A 22,214-nucleotide genomic window follows, 5' to 3' on the forward strand; every position below is an offset into this window, starting at 1 on the left:
ATGAACTACCGTAATACAAGTGAATGGGAGAGAATGCAGCGGGGTGCCGCTTCGTCGTTCTCCCCCCCTCTATGGAGAGGACAGCGCTCATTCATGCATCATGCAGTCTTTTGTCATTGTAAAGGATTGTGAAAAATCTAACGTGTGTACGTAGCCTTACAGCCCTCAAATGTGGAATCTGCAATCTAGAAACTGAAATAACTGCTACAGAACAGCATAAATGTTCGGTCCATACAAAACATGCAAAGGACATACACTAACCACCTTCAGAACAAATTTAGAATGCAGGCATTTTGTTGAAGGGAAGATGGAAACGTAAAACAGATTCATGTGATAATGATGCCTAACTTCATAAACATCCCTTTTAAGTTTATGCAAGAAGAAAAAAAAAAGGAGTCACATAGCCAGGGGGGTTATATAAAGTTTTCCTTCTGACTATATGACGTAAGAAAGCAGCATTTTCTCCTGATCCAGGCTTGTCAATGCTAGTTGTCATTTACCTCAATGATGATAGAGGACAATGAGAGACATCAGGACTCAAAAGGTTGTTCTAAAGCCATCAAAGAGAGACGTGTCTTGCCTTTTTACTTTAGACACAATTAGAAACAATTGTAAATTGTTACTTTTCTGAACCACAAACAGACTCTGTAGAATGCCCAGTGGATTTGAAAAAAAAAAGCAGCATATGGTGAACAAATGGTATTAATTTTAAACAGCTTTATAACAGAAACACTGAAGTAATAAACGGGCAATATGATTATATAAATTATTTTTCTATTGCACAACACGCACAGACCACCTCTACAATCATATCCCTTCCTAACCGAAGCGCTAAATAATAAAGAAGCAGATATAAAATCCTTTTTGACTCACCTTTAGTAGATCAGACACAATGTGCAAAGTATCAGGGTTTGAAATATCAATTGATTCATCTCTGTATGCTTTTCTCTTATACTGGATGTTTCCAAGGTGAAGGATTGCAGACAGGAGAGACACAATCCTATAAAGGGTGACAGATCAGTATAGAATGGTTTTGAGGTCACATTCATTTAAAGGTGAATTTGATCTACAGATGACCTAGTTCTGACCTGCCTTTGACCTCCTAAACTACTTCAATCTGCTTTTTCATTCCTATTTACTTGTATGAGGAGCAAAGTAGTCCTTCCCCAAACAAAAGCCACACAGTACCCTAATCCTAATAGGAAAAGGGAAGAGTTCACTAGTATGCATTATGCATATTAACATGAAACACACAGAAGCTATGGCCCTGATTTATTAACGCTCTCCAAGTCCAGGATTGAAAACATTTGCTAAGAAATTGCAAACAACTTTTAGGAAGTCCATTCTAGATTTGCTGGATCACCCAGTTCACTGGTGAAAGTGTATCCTCTCCAGCCTTAAAGAGCTTTAATAAGTCAGTTGCTGTTTTTTTTTTTTTTTTTTTTGGCTCAAAGGTCCAAAAATATGTAAGGTCTTTTATGTTAGATTTTTACTCAAAAAAGAAAAAAAAAATGTGTATGTAAGCCGAGAGTCATTATGCTGCAACACAGAAAAGGAATCAGATATACAGTACTCATACACAATTTTCCTTCTATCCACGTTTATTTTCCGTTTCATAAAAGGAAATACACCAAACAACAAGTTATTATGTGTTAATTCAAGCTGTCTTTTTATGGGAGCTGCACCGAACGTTGTAATAATTGTCATTGCGTGTTGTGATGCATCAGCGTGTTACACCTGCACTGATGTATGAATTAACACATGCACGGACATACACTTCTTTTGATTTTATTAGGTGCATGGGTTTTAATAAAACCCATGCTTCTCTAAATAGGTAAAACCTTTGAATTGGGGTCACCCATTTAAATGTTAGTTGAGGTAAAAAAAAGTGGCTTCTTTATCCATCACCAAGATTACTGACAGGAAGTCCATTTTCTGATGTGCCCCACAAATTACACATACAGCATTTACATTAATAAAAAAAACTATCAATAGGGTTTGCTCATAAGTCTAAAATATATTATGTTTGTTTAACTGTTCTAAAACTGGAAACCGGTAGTTTTTCAATTTTGTTTTCTTTGGTCTCTTTGCTAAACCCTTTTACACCATTAATATAATTGTTATTCTCAGATTTGTTTTTCTTGAAAATCTACAGATATAATATAAAGAGTTAAACAAATGGGTAAAAAATGTACAGAAATATCTCACCACTGTATGTAAGAAGTTCTAATGTACTTCAAAGATTGCATGCAGAACTTACTGTCTACGTGTAGCTGACAGGAAGCCAACCATCTCCATTGCCAGCTGCAGTCGTTCAAAATCATGTCTGAGGTCTTCGCCCTCCCCACTTAAGGAGTCCTGTTATATGCAAGATAAAGTTCCAACTTTAGATAGCAAAAACAAAATCTCACTGTGCCAAGTACAAAACGTCATTGTACAGCACAGCTCAATCACAATGCAAAATATAAACAGTCATTCTTATAATGTGAATGCAAGGCATAATGGAAAAACAAGACACAGTGTTACAAGGTGAACCGTACAATCAACTCACTGTTTCATCTTCACAACTGTATTCTCCCCAGCTTTGCCTCTGTGACTTGCGCGCTCTCTAAAAAAAGGTTTAAGAAAAAATGTTTTCATCATTTCCAGGACTTGTGCAAAATTGTTCTTTTTTCTGTTCTGAAAGTCATGCATTTTACTGCAGGTAAATCTATTTCAGGTAGATATCCCATTTATTACTTTAATACTAGGTCACATATATTCTACAGCTCAGAATGTTATTAAATACAACAGGACATGTAGAAATATAAAAAATTATAAAAGTACAAACATTTATTTTTGTAAAATTCCCTTTAATTCTTTATTGTTCCGGCCCATCTCATAAGCAAATTAAAAAGCATAATAACACAAGGTGAACGTAGACATAATCACATGTGAAAAGGTTTGCTGTACATGCATAATATTATGTACAGATTACTCTATACAAATAGGTGTCAAAAGGTCTTAATAATAGGCTACATATATATTACTATGGCAATATATGCTTTATCACCTCCTGCCAGAAAAAAAAATATGATTTTTTTTTTACAGGTAGGTTTCCAAAAACATCTGATCATCTGAGAACAGTGAACAAAAAGAATAAATTCCAATAAAACCTAAAGAACAGTCAACAATATACAAGTGACAGCTGCTGAATGTAATGTGAACAAAAAGAACAATGGTTTATGGCCAATGTTTTGTAATTATTTATATAAAATGTTTATTTAACAAATAAACATTTAATAAAGGAGTGTCAGTTCTATGGAAGCCTCTGAAACTTTTTCATATTAAACTCCTGATCGTTTTTCACGCTCTACTTTTTACGCTTTAGGAATTGTGCGTGTTTCTTACCTGGTTCAAATAATGATAAAGCTCTGGGCAACCCAGATGAAATTCAGCCTTCTCCTCCTCACTTGCCCCAGCCAACAAATAGTAGAAGACATGGTAATTCCTGTTTATAATATATAGTGTTAATTTATATTAATCAATAAAGATTTATACAGAACAGACTAGCATACAAATGGACAACTGGCTGATGGAATGCAAACATATAAACAGCTACAGAAAAAGTGTCTGTGATATTGGGCAGGACTTGATTTCTTGATAGCCAATGTCAGCCAGAGCCTTAAGCTACGTACCAATGTGCAATATTTGCCTTTGGAAAGGATCTTTTTTACGATCCTTTCAAACGACAAAAGACTGCACAATGCATGAACAGCATCATTCTGCTCCATGAGGAGGGAAAGTGGGAGAACGACTGAGCGGCAACCCGCTGAGCTTTCTCCCCTTTCATTACGATCGCTCGACATTCATCGTACGTGGATCTGTCAGAACGGATCCATGGAGGAACGACGAGTGCTGTACACACGCCAGATTCTTGCCCAATACTAGCACTGAGGCGATTATCGGATGAGAAGGTCACAGGGCCACTGGAGGATACATACAGCCACACTGGTCACTATTCTTATCAGCTTACTACAGGGTCCCCAAAGTTTTTCACAACATTCCACATTTTAATGTGGGACTCTACATTAAGACAGGCTATAAAGCCGGAGTTACAACAAAGTAAAGTGAAGCGTCCGCATTTTTAGACAGAGAATAGTCTAACTGGTGTTTCGCACCTTTCACCTTATTTATCAAGTTTTCCAGGTCTAAAAATGGCTGGAAATGTGTTGGTTGTATATAAAAAAAGAGAATATACAACAAGCAATTAATATGGTGTGTTAACTTAATTTTGCCGCCAGCATTTGTCTCAGGGCTGGCAAAGGGAAGATCCCTCAGGACAGCCCAAAGGAAGTGGATAGCAGTGACTGCAATGAAGTTTTTGTGACATGGCAAGACACCAAAACAGTAGCCTCAACAACCAAAAACCACAAGCTCGGAAGATATTTTTAAACCACTAGCTACAGAAAATGCCAACAGCGTTTATATCCAGTACTACATAATAATATGTTGGCACTTTATAAATACAGGATAATAACAACCAGCATAACAGGGATGAATATGGGAGCATTATACTGAACAGAATATTTTAAAGGTAGACTGTCACTACAGACATTTATTGCTGACAATGCAATCTATCATGTAAATCATTTAGAAAGTAGTTAAGCCAGAGACTTTCTGGGGAGGTCATGACAATTTTAACCCCAGTTTGCACTTCCACAAACGGTCACTGACAAGAAAAAAATAGGTAATACCCCTTTCCTAATAATAAAAATGTATATTTATGACATTATTCTTCACTTTGTACCCCAAGTAGTACAAATAAATGCTGCAGTAAGGCAATGTGAATATGCTTTGTCAAGCTTTTGCTTTTTATAATAAGAAATAAACACCACAGATAATTTCCATCAGTGACCGCACTCACCTTTCATTCTGCTCCTGGTAAACAAGCCTGGATTTCTCCAGAAGATACTTCTCAACATATGCTCTGAACAGGGAATAAACTCAGTAAGTAAAAAGTATATTAAAAGTTGTCTGATTTACATACATCCATTCAGGAGCTTGTTCAATAGGGTTTGTTAAAAAGCAATATGTAACAATGTGGTACCTCAGACCAATCACTCATCCATGTACACTGGGCGTTTGGATTTATGGAAAATTAGTTCCATGAGACATATTGGTTCTGAGAATTTTTTTCCAGCAGTTTTCAGATTTATCCGTTTGTTATAAAACTGTTTAATAACTGCGGCTAGTAACACATGGAAACACAAATACAGTGTTCTTTCCAGCCCCTTTTAGCTGAGCGCACCACCCGGCACTTTTTAGTAAGCACCCGGCTGTTTTTGGGTGGTTACTGATAAGTTAGGTCTTAATACAGGGGCTGCCACCCGCCTACAATTTCTTCCCAGCCCAAAATTTTTGGGTTGAACACTAAAGTGATACCACTAGCACAGGTGTAGCTAGACTTAGCTTATCATACTCAAAAATGTAATATACTGCAGCTTACTAGTCCTGAGATGGTTGCATTAGCTTTTTTTTTTTATACATAACAAACTTCTTGTTCATGGGTGGAAATGCTCAGTTATGCCACTGTATTTATCGACGGAGCCAGAGTTGTCACATTAAAAATGTCTACACCGTGTACTTGCCTAACGTTTTAAATTAGAAAGCATTTTCTAAGCACCCGATACATGGCAAAACCTTGTATATAACCAGTAACAAAAACAGCCTAGACTATTTTATTCAATTACTGAAGTGTTACATGTGTACATTACATATACATTTGCTCCCTTACCCACGAACGGTTCCGGTCTCATGATAGTTGACTTGGATGAACTTCCCAAAGCGACTTGAATTGTTGTTCTGTGATGTTTTTGCATTTCCAAAAGCCTGTAGAACATTGTCATAGAATTGACAATACACATCAGGGAGTTAAAAGGAACAAAAAAGCAATTTTTTCTTTTTTAGATAAAAGCACAAGCATAAAGAAGCAGATGCACCACTTAGCAAAATAAATCACAATTCTTTATTGTGTCAAGTCCAAAGCAAACTTTGCAATTAGTGACATTTCAACCCTAACTGGTCTTTATCAGATTGTATCAAGGTACAGCTTGATAAAAACACATTAGGACTGAACAAATATTGTTCACTATTTTGGCATGGAGTTGAAGTAATAAAGGATTACAGCTCCCATTTCTGATTCTAAGTTATAATGCCTTCTGGTAATGGTGATTATATATATATATATATATATATATATATATATATATATGATAGAGGCTGCCTGTTTGCATTGGAACATAGCTGCCCTAGAGAGATACCTTACAGACAGAAAAATCACACTGACCTATTCACATGACTTGCTTGGTCATCTCTCATGTCAATCAGCAGTTTTCACATCGCTTCCAAGCAACTCTGGGACTACCATAAGCTAGAGCCGCCCGGTTTTCATGTGTATAATACAAGCCCAGTGCATAAGCGGGAACATCAGAAGTTGCGCTCCGCTATGTAATGTCTAAAGTACTTGCATATCGCACACTGGGCCCGATTTATGAAAGCTCTCCAAGGCTAGAGGATACACTTTCATGATTGAAGCTAGGTGATCAAGCAAACTTGGAATGGATCTGTTCTAGGATTCAAAACATTTGCTAGCAAATAGCGAATGACTTTGAAGAAATCCATTCCAGATTTGCTTGATCACCTAGCTTCATGAAAGTGTATCCTCTCTCCAGCCTTGGAGAGCTTTATTAAATCAGGACCATTGTGTGAAGCTCAGTGAACAGAGCTACACAACACAACAAGGTTTCGTTTCAAAAATGACCAGGGTTGCGGCTATGCTATCAGGCACACATTTCAGGATCATAGTACTGGCTAAACTGAATTACAAATTTCTAATGGGTAAAGAAATTCACATAAATACATTTTAAATGTGTATTCAGCTGTCTGAAGTTCAGTTTGGATTGCTGTTACCAAGTTATACAAAGTTATGCAAATAAATATACAGATATTGTCTATTTTTAAACCAATTACTACTTGTCACAGATGCTTTTGGGAAAGGAACAGACACTCTTAGAAGGTATAAAGGTTCCCTGAACAAAAGAGCTAATGGCTTTTACATGCCATTGATTTCTCTGATATCCAAGTTGTGCAGCAATAATGGCAATGGGCATTACTTCCTAAATATGAGAGCAGCACCCCTGGATTATCTAAAGGGTAAAGTAAATCTCACTGATTTGTATTAAGACAATACAAGCAGTCTGAAATGGTTCCGTTTTGTACATGTAGTATACATCCAGGGATTCACTGGGAGAAAGCTAATATTTTTTGGCAAATGCAACACAGACAATCATTCAGTGTTCCCCAGAGGGACTTATAAAGGATCAGTTGCTTTGATCACTATTTTCAGGCTTTTTTATTTCAAGGCATGATGTAATATTTACTGTTTCAGATGCCTTTAAGAAGTAACTTTCTCCACTAGTATAACCAATATTGATTTAACATTTTTACAGCCCCATTAAACAAAAGTTCGATGTGCTGAGTTTTTAAAAATATACACCAAGCAGAAGTCACAAACCCTTGCTCTTCTCTACAAAACTAAACTGCAACCACAACTGGCCTCAATTATCAAAGTGTCTTTGATTTGAGTTGTCTGTATTTCCCCAAACCATCAAGGCAGATTAACGGATGTCAGGACATGTCAGGATACGAAAAATAGGAGCTGATATTGCTGAGGCAAATCAGAAGGCCTGGGAAGCTCGTGACCTCATATACTGCCCCAGTTTGAGCATTCAGCATCTGAGGTCAGGAAGTCTACAGCCTAGAAAATGTTAGACAGAGATCCTCCAGATAAAAAGACAGGGCCAGAAACTGCAATGCTAAAAAAGTTAAAAAATAATTATTTGATCAATATGCTTACATACATATCATAATTAAACAATAAATATTACTATCTCTGCATAAGTCTAATGCATCTCTAAAACATTCTTCTGCATGTTCTTTTATCTACACACAATCTTGTCAAGTTTCACAAGCCACTTTCCTTTACCTTCTATTCTCCCTTAAATCACAAAGTCAGACACAAGCTTTTCACCCTTACATCCTTGATGAAGTAGCTCTTCTATGCTAAACAAACACACTGAGGATTTCATGATCATCTACTGAACAAATGACAATTAGAAGAACAATTCTAGTGGGTGCACACAAGGTGTGTAAATCATACAAAATAAGGCAAAGAATTGTTGGCTTAAGTGTTATATGTTAAAGAAAAGGAAATATATTATGTGTGGAAGTTGTATAATTTGCTTATTTTTGACCTGTTGTCACCAATGTAAAAAATGCATCTGTTACATGCTTACTTGCTGGGTTCTTCCCTTCTATAAATAGTTTAATCACTAGCGATGTGCCTTTCAACTTGTAAAATAATAATGAAATAAATAACTTTTCTATTAACTGGCCTAGTCCCTTTTCTCCATGCACAGTCTAGACTGACCCTGTCCCTTCTTAAAAAACCCTTACCTAAAGAAAATAATAATAATACAGTGTAAATTGAGTGACAGCACCCAAGCATCCAAGATGACTCCAAAAACATTTTCAGGGACTTTGGATTCATTCATCACTGCATTAAATAGGACCGATTGGGAGACTTTCATTGAAAAGAATTGTGTTGTAACAAGGTCTCTTTGTATAAAATTAACTCTTACCTCTAGGACTGGACCTGCACCCAAAATGATTTGCTCCACTCCACTGGCATAACCCTTCTGACTCAGAGCTGTCAAATGGTGGATGAGAAAATTGGTACTTTGAGTCTTTCCAGAGCCGGTCTCTCCAGAGATAACAATGCATTGATTACGCTGCCTTCTGAGCATAGCATGGTAAGCAGCATCTGCTACTGCATATATATGAGGTTCTCGTTCTCCAAGCCTTCTGTTATCATACATCTTCACATACTTGGGGTTGTAAATTGGTAAGAAACGGAATGGATTAACGGCCACCAAAATGCTTCCAACATAAGTATAAATTTTTTCCTGTCGATAGCGTGTACGGAGAGTCTCAAGCAATGTCCTTTCATTAAGGTCAGGCAAACCACAAAGGTCCTCACATTCCGGTCCCTGTTCCTGGGGTAGAAACCCCCTTTCTACCATACGTCTGCGCTCCTCTGTCACTTTTAGCCAAGAATGAAGGCTACCATAGTGGATAGAGCCATCCACATTCTTTTCCCTTAACAGAAAACGATAGTCCTCTCCAGAGCCACGAGCCTCTAAGGCCAGCCTGGGCCATAGCATCATTCGTTGTACTGGACAATCACTTGGGTTGAGGATCCACTCTTCTCCACCAAATTCCTTGACCTCTGCCAGTACATAGCACTTGGCTCGATCCAAACGCAGTGCTGTAATGACAGCATCGATGACTTCAGCAGCTGTGGTGTGTCGGCGGGCGGGCAGTGGGCAGTAGATGACATCTGGTGAGATGCTGCCAGGGTAGACCTGCAGGGTGAACTCTTCATCCAGCAGGCGGCGCCGCCCACCACCACCCCCCACCTCGGACATGGCGGCACTCCGTGTCCCATCAGAAGGAGTGTGGACGGTTCCCCGTCAGAGGGGAGTCACCTACAAAAAACAAAACAAACAAAAAAATTCAGTATAAGTGCCAAATCGTGTCAACATTTGGTCTACTTCCAGCCTATATCTAGTAGTTCTGAAAACACAGCACACTGCAAAAACATTGTGCATATTGGCATTAGCAATACCCAAATAGAATTAATTTTTCACCGGCTGACTTCAATAAACCAAAATCTGACCTGGTTAAAACATATTGTTAGGTCTTAGCTCCCCATCTGACTTTTTTTCAAATATCTGTGTAAAGGCAATTTGGTCCCGCTAGATGACAATAGAGCCCACATAAGTGAAATTCCCAAGCCAGGTAAAGACCACATAGAAGTTGCTAATTACAGACCCATCTCGCTTATTAACTGCAATTCTATTGCAACTGCTATTTGCATTAGCTATTGAACCCTTGGCTATAGACATACAAATACCCAGGGCATTAAAGGTATTCAATGTGTACAGAGCACAAATGTGGCTTGTTCGCAGATGATACCCTTTTATATATCACTTCCTCTAACGTCTTTGCTCAATCTTTTCAACGAGCTTACAATATTTTCAGTGTCAGGACTCAAAATCAACAGGAATAAATCAGAAGCCCTCAACCTTTCTTCTTTCTTATTCTATACCATAAAGCCGCCCGAACAGCGGCCTTGGGCCAATAGATTCTTTTAAAATCTAGACCCCAATGGACTGATCATGGGGCTTTGTCCTGCCCAACTATTCCAAATTGAAGCATTGATGTGGATTTCGAGCAAAAAAACATCCTGCAATTCCTTGTCTCTCCCTTTTTTTATGCTCTTCTGTGTGGGATGATCAGAAATCCAATCAATGGATTTGGACTCCACTATGGCAAAACCCAGATTTTCCTCCTGGATGTGAACAGGGGTGTGAGGTATGGTGGCACCATAAGGGATTTTTTCATATAGGCGACTTCTTGGATGGTAAAAATGTCATCCATAGCTCCCATTTATGGGATAAATTTTCTGTCCCACCCACTGAAATGTTTCATTATTGCCAAATCAGATCATTTATTCACTCTAAACTTAAAGATCTGTCTCCCCCTTATCAATGTACAGCATTTGAGAAATCGTGCTGCTCCATCACTGATGCCAAAGGGAGGATCTCAGTTGTTTACGCAGCTCTCTTCCCCGGTGACAAAAGATTGTTTTATATGTCCCAATGGGATGCAGATCTGACAGAGGAGTGGGAGATTCCAGATTGGCAAGCATTGGCTGCTTCTATGTCATCAATTTCTTTAAACATGTCCCTTATAGAAGCCAATTATAAGGTTTTGTTGAGATGGTATATGGTACCCACCGGAATTAACAAATTGAATCCTACTATCTCTCCAATGTGGCTGTGGACTTGTCCTAAAGTCAAAAGGTTTTGGATTTGTGTGTTCAATTGGCTGTTTACCATTACACAAATCAACATTCTGAAAAAAGCGTAAAGTGCTTTGTTTTCTAAGCTACCAGATACGGTGCCTAAGCTTCACTGCAGATTAGTTAAATATATTTTCTTAGCAGCTCATATCACAATTGCTTGCTATTGAAAGGCCTCATCCATTCCACTGGATTTTACCAAACATAAACTTAACTGGATAATGACAAATGATAAACTAACCTGTACCTTGCAAAACAACATGGATGAATTTTATAAAAACCTGGGACACTTGGATAGCCCATACTCAACACTAATCCTTCCATGAGAACCCTCAATTTTTTTGAATCTTCCCCTATCCTATTCCCCCCCCCCCTAGAGCTCTGGTAATTGGTAAAGAGCTCTACCTCTTCCCTGCGAGCACTGAAGGACCAGACTCAGGGTTTCCCAGCAGCTGATAGTGTAAGTAGATTTGTTACTCACTAAGAATAAATGTAGCATTGTTTCCCAGTAAGCACAATTACCTCCCTGTGCAGTGTGATCTGTACTTAAAGCTCATGTATCATACATCATCTGTTTTATTGTATTGTACTAATTACATTTAGGCAAAACTGTGTATCAGCTTGGGAAAAAAGTCAATTCCTGTTGCTGTAGGCGTTACAGCTGCCATGTGCTGGCTCCACCAGACTCCCCCCACAAGGGTATGTATAACAGAATAATAAAAAGATGTATGTATTATCATGAGCCATATTTTTTCTCTCCAATTTTACTACAGGTAGTCCCCAAGTTAGGAACTAACAACATATAAACGAATACTAGATACGAACAAATGGGGCTTCCCTGCTTGCTCCTGTGCAGGATGAGGCTTGAAAGGGGGGGAGGGGCAGTTTGCATGACTTGCAAAAGAAAACTTTTGCTAAACACAGCTGAGGTTCTGGGTGATCTAAGGAGCTGAGCTGATCTGTAGATCCTTGTAACTCTGATGACCAAGACAAACTCTGCAGTTGTTTATTTTTGCATATAAAAGTACAGCTTGCTCCAGAAGTTTTGCTTTGTTTGTGATTAGTGAGGATTTTATACAGTTACTGATACCATGCTGTCTAAGAATATGTTGAGACAAACATCTGTCCTAATTGCATTTATTAAAATATTGCACCTGTTCCACCTTCAACTTAAGAACAAACCTACAGTTCCTAGCTCGTATTTAACCCGGGGACTACCTGTACACAAAAAAACTCACAAATATTAAAATAAGGGCAAAAATTTGCACAGCAGGATAAGGACATAACTATATATAGACTATATACTACAGTTCCACATCATCTACTTTATTGAACTATTCTGAATAATACAAACTCGTATAGCAGAGACTAATTGGTTCTGAGAGCATTATCATTCTGTATTAACTTTGGATTTGGTTGTGTACTAAAAATGTCTCTTGCCAACATGAGGCATTAGTCAAAATATACTGTTCACCCTAAATGCTTATTTTAACCTTGTTAAAAATTACAATGTCCTCCAGCTGTCAAATGAACTATTACTCATTCCTGGCAACGTCTGACCTCACAGTGGCTAAAAACAAAGTTGATTGGATTATTTAAGATATAGAAACAGACAATGTTTTTTTTTCATTTTACTAAATAAACTTTGTATGCTGGAACATTAACAATGTAGTTAAATTTTATAAAGGTGATGTAACACTTTTTCTTGATGATGAGCATATCATATGACGGAAATACTTGGTCACCACTTATCGCCCAGTGAATGAATGTGCATCAGAAAACTTGCAGATCTCAGCAGTTCACTGCTTAATTTTTGGTCTGGGCATTTCTGATCAACAGTAAACAATTTTTTGCTAATTATGATCACTTTGTACAACATTATGCTTGATACGATAGGGTTAGTATTGCCTGAAGACTATGTTTCCAGTACTCTACCCAAGGGTCTGTCCTCTCCATGGGAAAAAAATGTGCTGGGAATTAGGCAAAAAAAAAAAAAAAATGTGCGTAAACTTTGCAGTACAAACGTGAGTTTTGTAGTATGGAGGCTTTAATTATGACTTAACATTATCACATAAATGGGTATAGTAAGCCCTTTATTCCCACCATATTCAATACAGTTATGAAACGTTAATTAAGATGACCAATTTATGGGTGTAGCTTTTACCTAATCTTGCTTAATTACAGAGAAAGCTCCATTAGTGTCACTGTGAGCACAATGGGACAATGATTAATGTATCATGTGCCAGGAAATTCTGTTACGGGGCAGGATGAACAATAACTTATTCAACCTTTATTTAGCTCCTTATGATGGAGTCCACACATGGCAAAATAACTTTTTCATACTGGAATCTTGGTATCAAAACATTTCACAATAAAGAATTATAAAGTTTGCAGCAAATCAGATCTGATCCAATGAATAAAGTAAATATGGAAATAACAAAATTAGTAGGCTCATATTGTGTCACATTTAACAGAAACCGGCTTTCGTTGGTGTTGGCATTGCCACCCAAAACTTCCAGGTTTGCAGTCAGTCAAATGCAGGTCAAGAACTAACAGGAAATTCTAATACTGAAGTAATAAGACCTACAAGAATCCTACTAGGATGCAACTATTGCCCAAATATTGGCTTTTGGTTTTCAGAATACTTATTACATTAAAGGGCAAACACTATAAATGACAGCATTCCATCCAATTAAAGCAAAATACTTAACAGTTGTCAACAATGTCAAGAATGACTCCTTTTAAATATCAATCTTGGATGGAAAGTTCTGGCTCATTCTGTGTTTCCTCATCATCATACTGACTCAAGTCTTTACAGGAAAAAGACAGAGAATAAAAGTTTTATTTTGGTTGTTTCCTATAGAGCAATCCAGACCATCTGATATTATTCTAACCTCTAGTACTTTTTTAAAAATGCCTACTAAGGACCTTTACTCGGAGCAGATTACATATTAGTTTTATATCCTTACACTGACCACACAAGTTACAGTATAATTAGGATTGTATATTTTCCTTTAAACATACCAAAAACTATGCAGTGCAAGGGAAACCTAACTGAATAGACTTTTAGGGAGACCGTTAGGCCACTTTTACACTCGCCAACTGCCTAACAGAGACACTCCTAGGCACAAACCGCCACTATTCTCCCATGGGGCATTAAACTGCACCACAGTTTCCCCTTGCTATCATACATCTAGAAGAAGCATGTTGCTTCGAGGAATCATGCTACAACCCATCTGCAATCGTCTGCAAACACATACACAAACTGAGAATGTTACAGTTCACCGCACACCTGAAACCAGAAGTTCGGCTAATTAACTTTTATTGGGAGAACATATTGGAGTGAGCCTAAATTCATGAAATTGAAGTAAAAGAATTTTTTTGTGCGACTGAAAATAAATGTAACAAAAGGATGACATACCAGATTGACGGAAGTTTTAAACTGGTGAGAGTTTTACATTCTGTCCTGCAAACCCAACAGGAAGTGAGAGGATAGATTTGCAATGTAAAAAAATCCCATTTTGATAATTGTCAGAGGAACAAGGGTAACCTTTAAAAGATTTTCCCTCTTATATCAAGATTAGCAGCATTAGATACATCTTGATTTAATTACTAAGTAATTGACCTACTTACTGCCATACACTGCAGCCACCTCAGGACCTGCATTTCTTTAGTGGCAGCAATAAAACCTCCCAGAAATAACGACAATGGAGGCAGTAATAATGCCCAAAATTAGGGTCAGAGGCAGAAGTAACTCCAGAATCAACAATATTAACCCTCAGAATAAACAATATTACCCTCAGAATAAACAATATTAACCCTCAGAATAAACAATAGGAACAATAATAATTTCTAGAATATTAGTGGCTGAAATATTGTCCAAAAATGTCAGTGAATGTGGCCTTGGGCTGCCATTTTCTCCCCAGCACCAACCCACAAAGATGAATGCTCACGGTCCAGTCCCAGCAGAACAAACAGCAACTGCAGCACCTACTGAGTGTTGGAACCCATCTCAGACCGACACCTTTCACCCCTCCAGGTATGCTACACCTTAAATCTTCCCAAAGGGACAACAATTGTAACCCTGACAGTGATTTTACCCCTTTCACAAGTCTATACATTAATACGTCTTGCCTTTAGTTATACTTTATTCTAACTTTTCACTAAAAGAAGTCTGGTCATGGGAACCTTTCTATAAATAAAAGATTACCCCTCATTGTTACATATGCTGCATTTGCCTTTATTCCTCAAAAGTTAATATTTACTTAAGAGGTGTGTTTAAAATACACTTATGAACCTGCCGCTAAAGCACAAATACAAATCTACATTTGACATTCAGATATTTGCCCAGTTTGGTCACACCAATGTAAAAAGGAATCAGTAGTCAGTGTACAGATTCAAGTATAAAAATATGACAACACTGCCCACATACATCAACCACAAACAAGAATAGCTGTGTGTATGAGGAGAAACAGCACAGAGAGGTACCTAAATATGACAGAAGGAAATGAGGAGGGGGAGGAGGGTATCCCGAAGAATGAAGAGTAAAAGGGACATCTCAAAATGAATGTGGAAGGAAATAAATGTGAACACTAAAAAAAAGGGAAATGGGAGGATATAAAGAGAAAACAGGAAGGAGAAAGTTTTTACACATTATAAAAATATATAATATATAATAATTACACAGATGCTATCATTAATATGGTGTGTGTGTGTGTGCGTGCATATACACACACAAAAACCTTAAGCCTGTATATGTTATGTTTAGTAAACAAAATATTTTGTCATATCTATAATCTCTTGTACAAATGCAGGGAACTTTATTTCCTTACATGTCATCAGCTATACAAGGACAGTAAGTTTTAATATGCTGTATATATTATCTTGCCCCCAAAGTCCATTAATTATACACATATATATATATATATATATATATTTATTGGTACACACATTTGCCATGTCCATTCTCCGCACATCCTGCACTGGCCTCACCCTCCACATACCTTCCACATTAACCCTATTTGTTCCAAGCTGGACAATACACGGAAACTGAGAAGGAAACTAAGCAGTAACCACTCCCCTGCCAGAAACCTGAAATGTAAATGTAACTCCAGTAACGCCAGATACCTGGAAACTGTCTACTTTCAACCACAACATACCATACCGGACATATTTATCTGATTCACTGGCAAGGGTATGGAGAGAACCTATTCAACAGCTTGCTCAATCCTAATCATTACGGAAAACTGCAATCTTCACAACACTTTTGTTTTACAGTTTAGAATCTGTTTATATTGCAGGTTTTATAATTTCTTACAAATATTAACACGAATGCTTAACCTTAAAAGGGTTATACAAGGTAAAGAAAACATCAGACAGACATATTTAGACTCCTATAAAACACAGAAAGAAGACCTTTACCATGGCATGGATATTTTATATATGTTTGTTACAAATTATCAAACTGATCTGTCAGTCACCCTTGCTGAAATATTAGTACACATAAGAAAATTGTAGCATTACTTCAGGTAGATGTCAGCAATACCTCTGAATACAGATCATAATGCAGTGCTGGCACATCTAAAGTAGCTATCAATGTTTGCAACATCTGCAAGGTAAAATGTTTTTCTGTGGCTTGCATCTGTAAAGCAGTCACATGACCACTTGGTTGTCCTTTCTTATTAACAGGGACTGGGGGTGGACTGAAGTGGCAAAAGACCATCAACATCCCTTGCAGCACCTCCTTCTGCTATATGAGGAGGAGAGAGAAGAGAGGAGTGGAGACAGGGGAGGAGAAGAGAGAAGAAGAGAGAGCAGAGAGGAAAAAAAGGAAAGGGGAAGAAGGGAGAAGAAGATAGGAGAGAAGAGAGAGAGAAAAGGAAAGAGAAATGGTGACAATGAAACAGCCCATTCCATGGTCGTCTTTCAGTGTTGTCACCATAACACAGGGTGCAGACCATTTTAAATTGGCATGTAAATTGAGACAGGATTTTGCCTTTAATATTTTTATGAACTGATATTTATATTACTATGTAGCACTTTACAATACCCATACTCATGTCACTGTCCCACAGAGGCGCTCACAATCTAATGTTAGGATGTCTTAGGTTAATACTTTTCTATTACTCTTACATCTGATATGCGAGAATGTTCCTTCCCATGCACAGGGCTTTTCTTTCTTACAAAAATTGTCCCTTAAAATGCTGTATATACGTAGCACTAAGTTTGCCAATGCCTCTGAATTGTTTCCCCCTAACCTATTATGGCAATATCCACAATTACCATAACTTAATAAAAGTTAAGATGTGGGTTTGTTTTAAAAATAAATATTCACAGCAATTATACAAAAGCAGACAGTTTACAAACTTTCAGGGAGCTAAAGATGAATTCAAATTTTCAAATAACGTTTCTTGTAATTATCTGCAACTATGACACGGAGCCTCTGGCCAATATGGTAAATGGATTTTATTTGGTTACAATCTATGCCCTCCATCATGAAGAAATCCAGGCTACGCCAGTCACATAGCTTAAATCATACCTTACTATTGTTATATCTGATAAGGGGAAACTGATTCAGCTAGTTTATCTGCTATGAAGGCCTTTTAGGAACAGCACCACTGGGATACAATAACATAAATAGAAATATCGAATACAAAGGCGGGGAATTGTTAGTAATAATTTGTGCTTTATTGAACTAAATGTCATTCAGTAAAGGTTTACATCTTCTTGAAGGGTAAATTTCCATCCATCTGCAGAAATGTGTTTTGGTTAGCACTTAAGAACTATCCAAAAAACAACATGGAATATATAACTGCACAATTAGTTGTACCCGTCTGCTTTTTAATTAATGATGGTGCTCATGGAACAACAGATGTGACATTATTACCTGTTGTGGCATACTTATATGAATGCTATTCATTCAGCTTTTTGTTGGCCACTTGACAACATAAACATATAAGCCTTGGAGGTATTTTTAAACACGTTGTTACCTTGTTTTGTTATTTCCTCCTGAACCAAGACTAAATGTAGAACATTTTGGAAGATTTACTGTGCATTGATATTAATGGACACTTTGTTTTTCCTGTTATATTGGAAAAAAGGTGCTGAAGTCAAAGATTTTCACCTGATATTATAGACTGCCTCATGGATACATGGGGGTTAAAAAAAACAACAACAAAAAAGCCCTGGATGCCAGAAAAAGGTGACACAGAAGAATGCATTTTCTGTGATGTGTCAGAGCAGCAGAGCTCATGACAAAAACTTGCCATCACATTTTTCCAATCCTTTGGCCTTTCTTAGCACAGCTGATCGCCTGCAGGCTCTTTGAAGCACCCTCCTGTCTACATACCTGTACGTCATAGTTCAGGGTAGACCTCTGAAATGTGTGTCAGCACAGCTATTGACAGTATCCACCAGAAACCTGGGTGACAACACTACAACAAAATGGAGAAAAACTGGCAGACAGGACAGAGCTTTAAAATGGCAAAATGGGAAAGGGTCTAAACACGAACCTTACTGCCAAGTATTATACATACAGATGTTGAGATATACAATTTAGATCTACTCAGACCTGATTAATAGAAAAAGAGACGGAAAAATATCACGTCAGCCTGGGGTTTTAGGGTTTTAAGTTTATGGGGCAAAAACTGGTCTGTAGTTGTTATAGATTGAAGTTACTTTAAGTTGCACATAAGGAGCATAGGGACTGGCCATTAGATAAAGAAATGGCTGTTTGTGCTCAGGAAAACGTTTTAATGTCCTGTACACTAATCTTCTCTATGTTATGCAACAGTTGATAATAGTCAGATCTGCAATATAAACTACCTAAGTTAATTTTTTCCAGCTCACTGTTAGTCTTTATAGGTTAAAGTTTTCATGACATTTATTAATTACCTTTAGGGCATGTTTACACGGATGGGTGATTTGCAGGGCGGTCATGGCTCACTGGGCACCCTGGGCACAATTCAAATGTTTGCAGATGGTTTTAGCGGTCTTACTACAATGCACAATAATGCTCATATTGCATCCATTAGTCTTAGAAATAAAACAAACCTTCCACTCACTGCTTACTATCTCTGAGCCCTCTATATGTAGATATAAAATACAACTCCAAAGAGTAATGCTAGTAATAAGCTGATTTAATTCTAGTGGAAGAGACATGACAATCCTTCCTGACAGAGCCCTGTGATAGGTGAAGCAGGAGAAATTCTGCAAGAAGATGTTTCTTCAATGGACTGGAGTGTCCTCTCATTTTGCATACTCTTCTTTTCAAAGTAATCAACCCAGAAGGATGACAACATCATAACCAGTAATAGGGAAGACATTGCTGGGTATGAAGGGTTAGGTCAATTTAATACTTACTTTGACAGGTATGTTTTTCACTTAGTTTTAGTAGGTGATTTGAGAAGGTGGAGAAGAACTTTCCATTGTCCATTTGAATAAGTATATAGCAAGCAGTAACGTATATATCCTTCAACATATAAATATTTTCAGACCGCAAAACGTCTTACTGGCTGAAGCTGCACCATCTTGACTGAAATCAGTCATTTTATGGATAGCAACCGCCTGCCACTCATTTCACTAGTAAATGTCAACGCCAGCATACAAAGTACATCTCCAATTCCATAACTAGAAATAGACAGAAAACATACTATAATATATAGTAGTTTGAGAAGAGAAATTCAGAGAAAACCACAATGCATTTTTTTCTCTTTAATGACTTGATCGTTAGCTATAGAACCTTTGGTCAGCTTTCATATGGGAAAAATTTGTATTGGTGAATTTAGCTCTTCTAAATTAATCTCTATAAAATGACTCAAAGTTTTCTCCTTTCCAGCTTCATCAACATATTGATGATAAACCTTAATATATTTGGGCTGAATTTGCATGCAAACAGCTCTCGATAACACCCATATGTGATGCTGACAAACCATGACTGAAATAATTATAATCCAATAATTGGAAGGGGAAGGCCAGGGACATTCAGTTTGTAAAGAAAGGGCCTAGATATTTCTGGGCGTCCTACAGCTTAGAAAATTGGACAAGCGTTATATGACTTGCAGCAGTTTCTAATGCATATTGTGAGACAGTTACAAAGTACAGTGAAATCACAGCATGCAATATCATCCCGGGAGAGGAGCAACTATGTAAGAGTTAAGTCTACAGTTCAATGATGTCTCCCCCAGCTAGCAGAATAGAAACAGAGGCAGCACATATCACAAATGCGATTAGGTTCTTTGCTCCAGGGGAACTGTGTAGGAGGCTTCTTTGTCATCACTGTCTGCCCTAAAAATGGGTGCATGTTAAGATCTCAGGCAGCACAGATCCACAGCACCTCACTACTGCAGAGCCAGCAGAGGAAGTTTTCCACTAGTCACTTCCTCGGCTAGGCTCTGCCAGATGAAATGTAATAGAGATAGGAAGAGAGTAATAGAAGACTTTCTGTGCAACATTGGCTCTGTTTACAACAATGGCCCACAAACTTACAGCAGTGAGCGGGTGTGGGTCCATGCACCCAGAGCTCTAGGGGCATCTGATGTATGGAAAGGGAAGGGGGGGGGCTCTGATTTAAAAAAAGGGGGGGGGGGGTCTGATGTAAAATGGGGGTCCTGATGTACAGGGTGTCAGAAAAACTGAATATGTAAAGGAACTCCCAACACTATGTGCATGCAAGTTTTGTTTTCTAATGCAGTCGTGTTTTTAATAAAGCATTTTTCTTTAAAATGCAATCAGTGAGAAAACTGTTGCACGGTTTCATGCAAGATACAAGTTTCAGCTGTCATTTAGCTATAATAGTTGAAAAGTCAAATATGTTTATTGGAAAAGGTATAAAAATAAAATAAGTTTTACAGTAGAAAAGGAGGAGTCTAGCAAAAGAGGAGAAGCAAGTTTTTCCTGTACAGGTCACCATAGCTGAACTCCGATAAACATATTACAAAGTGAGGGCGCTGCAAGAAAGCCATTACAGAACGTAAGAAACCCAAGATTTCCTTTCATTCACGTACAACTTTGTAAGCATTATAGCATTGATTACATGCATTTTTTTTTTTTTTTTTTTTTTTTTTTTTTTTTTTTTTTTAAACAGTGTGTGTACCTGGATTTGATCTGGCATCAGCTTCTTGCAGTCCCTATACAGGGCTGGAGTGTTTAATGAAGAAAAAACACAAAGTGAGAACATGTTCATGTGCCAACAAGAAGCATGCTGATAGGACTAGAAAGCAAAATGACAAAGAGATGATCTCATTACTGTGCTGCTTCCCGCTCTATGTCCACTAAGATAGAGCTGGGTACAGAGATACCGGGTTGCATGAAGTCCATTAAACCAAGGCTACATAAACACGTGCAATGGTTCTCGTCCAATAATCTGCTCAGGGCTGATATTGGATGAGAATCTTGCATGTGTACAGCGCTCATCGTCTATACGACCATCCTGACGGATTCACGGACGATTGACAACAAACGACTGTAATGGAAGTGAAGGGAGCGCAGGGGGGTGTCGCTCTCCTCCTCCCCTCTACATAGAAAAGAATGGTGCTGTATGTACAGTGCTTGATCATGAAAGATCCTTTCCAAGGACAATTACTGCACATGTGTACATATAGCCTAAGGACAACTCCTTGGTAAATCTTTGAGTTAAAGGTTATTATTGCAGCAAAAGCCAGTTGTGTTATTTTAACTTTTAATTAGCTATCCATGTATGTGATATTAGGCTGCAGTTCTGCTTTAATTTTTTGCAATATTATTTAGTAAATTCTGTATAATGAACATTGTAAAATGCACCTTGGTTCACAAAGATACTATCAAGAGGGGTCACTCTTCATTTCAGCAGCAAAATGTTTTTTTCTTTTTTTTAACCACCAAAAAAAAATGTACTTGTGGGAAACTACAAAAGCCATTTAGTATACTCAAATGATCAGCGTGACATTTAATCGTTTCCTTTAAATTACCACTTCCTTGTTCAGAGCTAGGAAAATGGAGGTACAGTGAACGGGACAGTCGATAAGGCCTTGCAATAAAGAATTAATTGTAAGGGCCTCTGTGATAGAGTCACATGGGACACGTGTTTCCTCTCCCTACAGCTGTTCCTAGTAAAGGATAGATGGCTCAATGCACAACCATAGAAGAGGTCTTGCAGGAGAAATCAGCAGTTGGGTACTAAATTACTACACTAGCAATGTAACAACAGCCTGATCTCTGAATTTCAATGAATTAGGGTAGTTTGAAGACCACAAAAAAAAAAATGCAGAGG

General features: G+C 37.8%; 1 protein-coding gene across 1 annotated transcript in view; it reads right to left on the reverse strand.

Moving 5' to 3' along the window:
• Positions 1-22,214, reverse strand: part of MYO9A (myosin IXA) — a 69,951-nt gene that overhangs the window by 34,473 nt on the left and 13,264 nt on the right. The window contains exons 2-8 of the mRNA XM_072399073.1: positions 8,682-9,587; positions 5,777-5,871; positions 4,907-4,969; positions 3,391-3,490; positions 2,552-2,608; positions 2,261-2,358; positions 874-1,000 (exon numbers count right to left, since the gene is read on the reverse strand). Of these exons, the coding sequence (XP_072255174.1) occupies positions 874-1,000; positions 2,261-2,358; positions 2,552-2,608; positions 3,391-3,490; positions 4,907-4,969; positions 5,777-5,871; positions 8,682-9,527 (1,386 nt within the window). The 5' untranslated portion in view covers positions 9,528-9,587. The remainder of the gene's footprint in view (positions 1-873; positions 1,001-2,260; positions 2,359-2,551; positions 2,609-3,390; positions 3,491-4,906; positions 4,970-5,776; positions 5,872-8,681; positions 9,588-22,214) is intronic.

Source organism: Pyxicephalus adspersus, chromosome 2 (assembly GCF_032062135.1).
Source record: "Pyxicephalus adspersus chromosome 2, UCB_Pads_2.0, whole genome shotgun sequence".
Classification (NCBI taxonomy): Eukaryota; Metazoa; Chordata; class Amphibia; order Anura; family Pyxicephalidae; genus Pyxicephalus; species Pyxicephalus adspersus.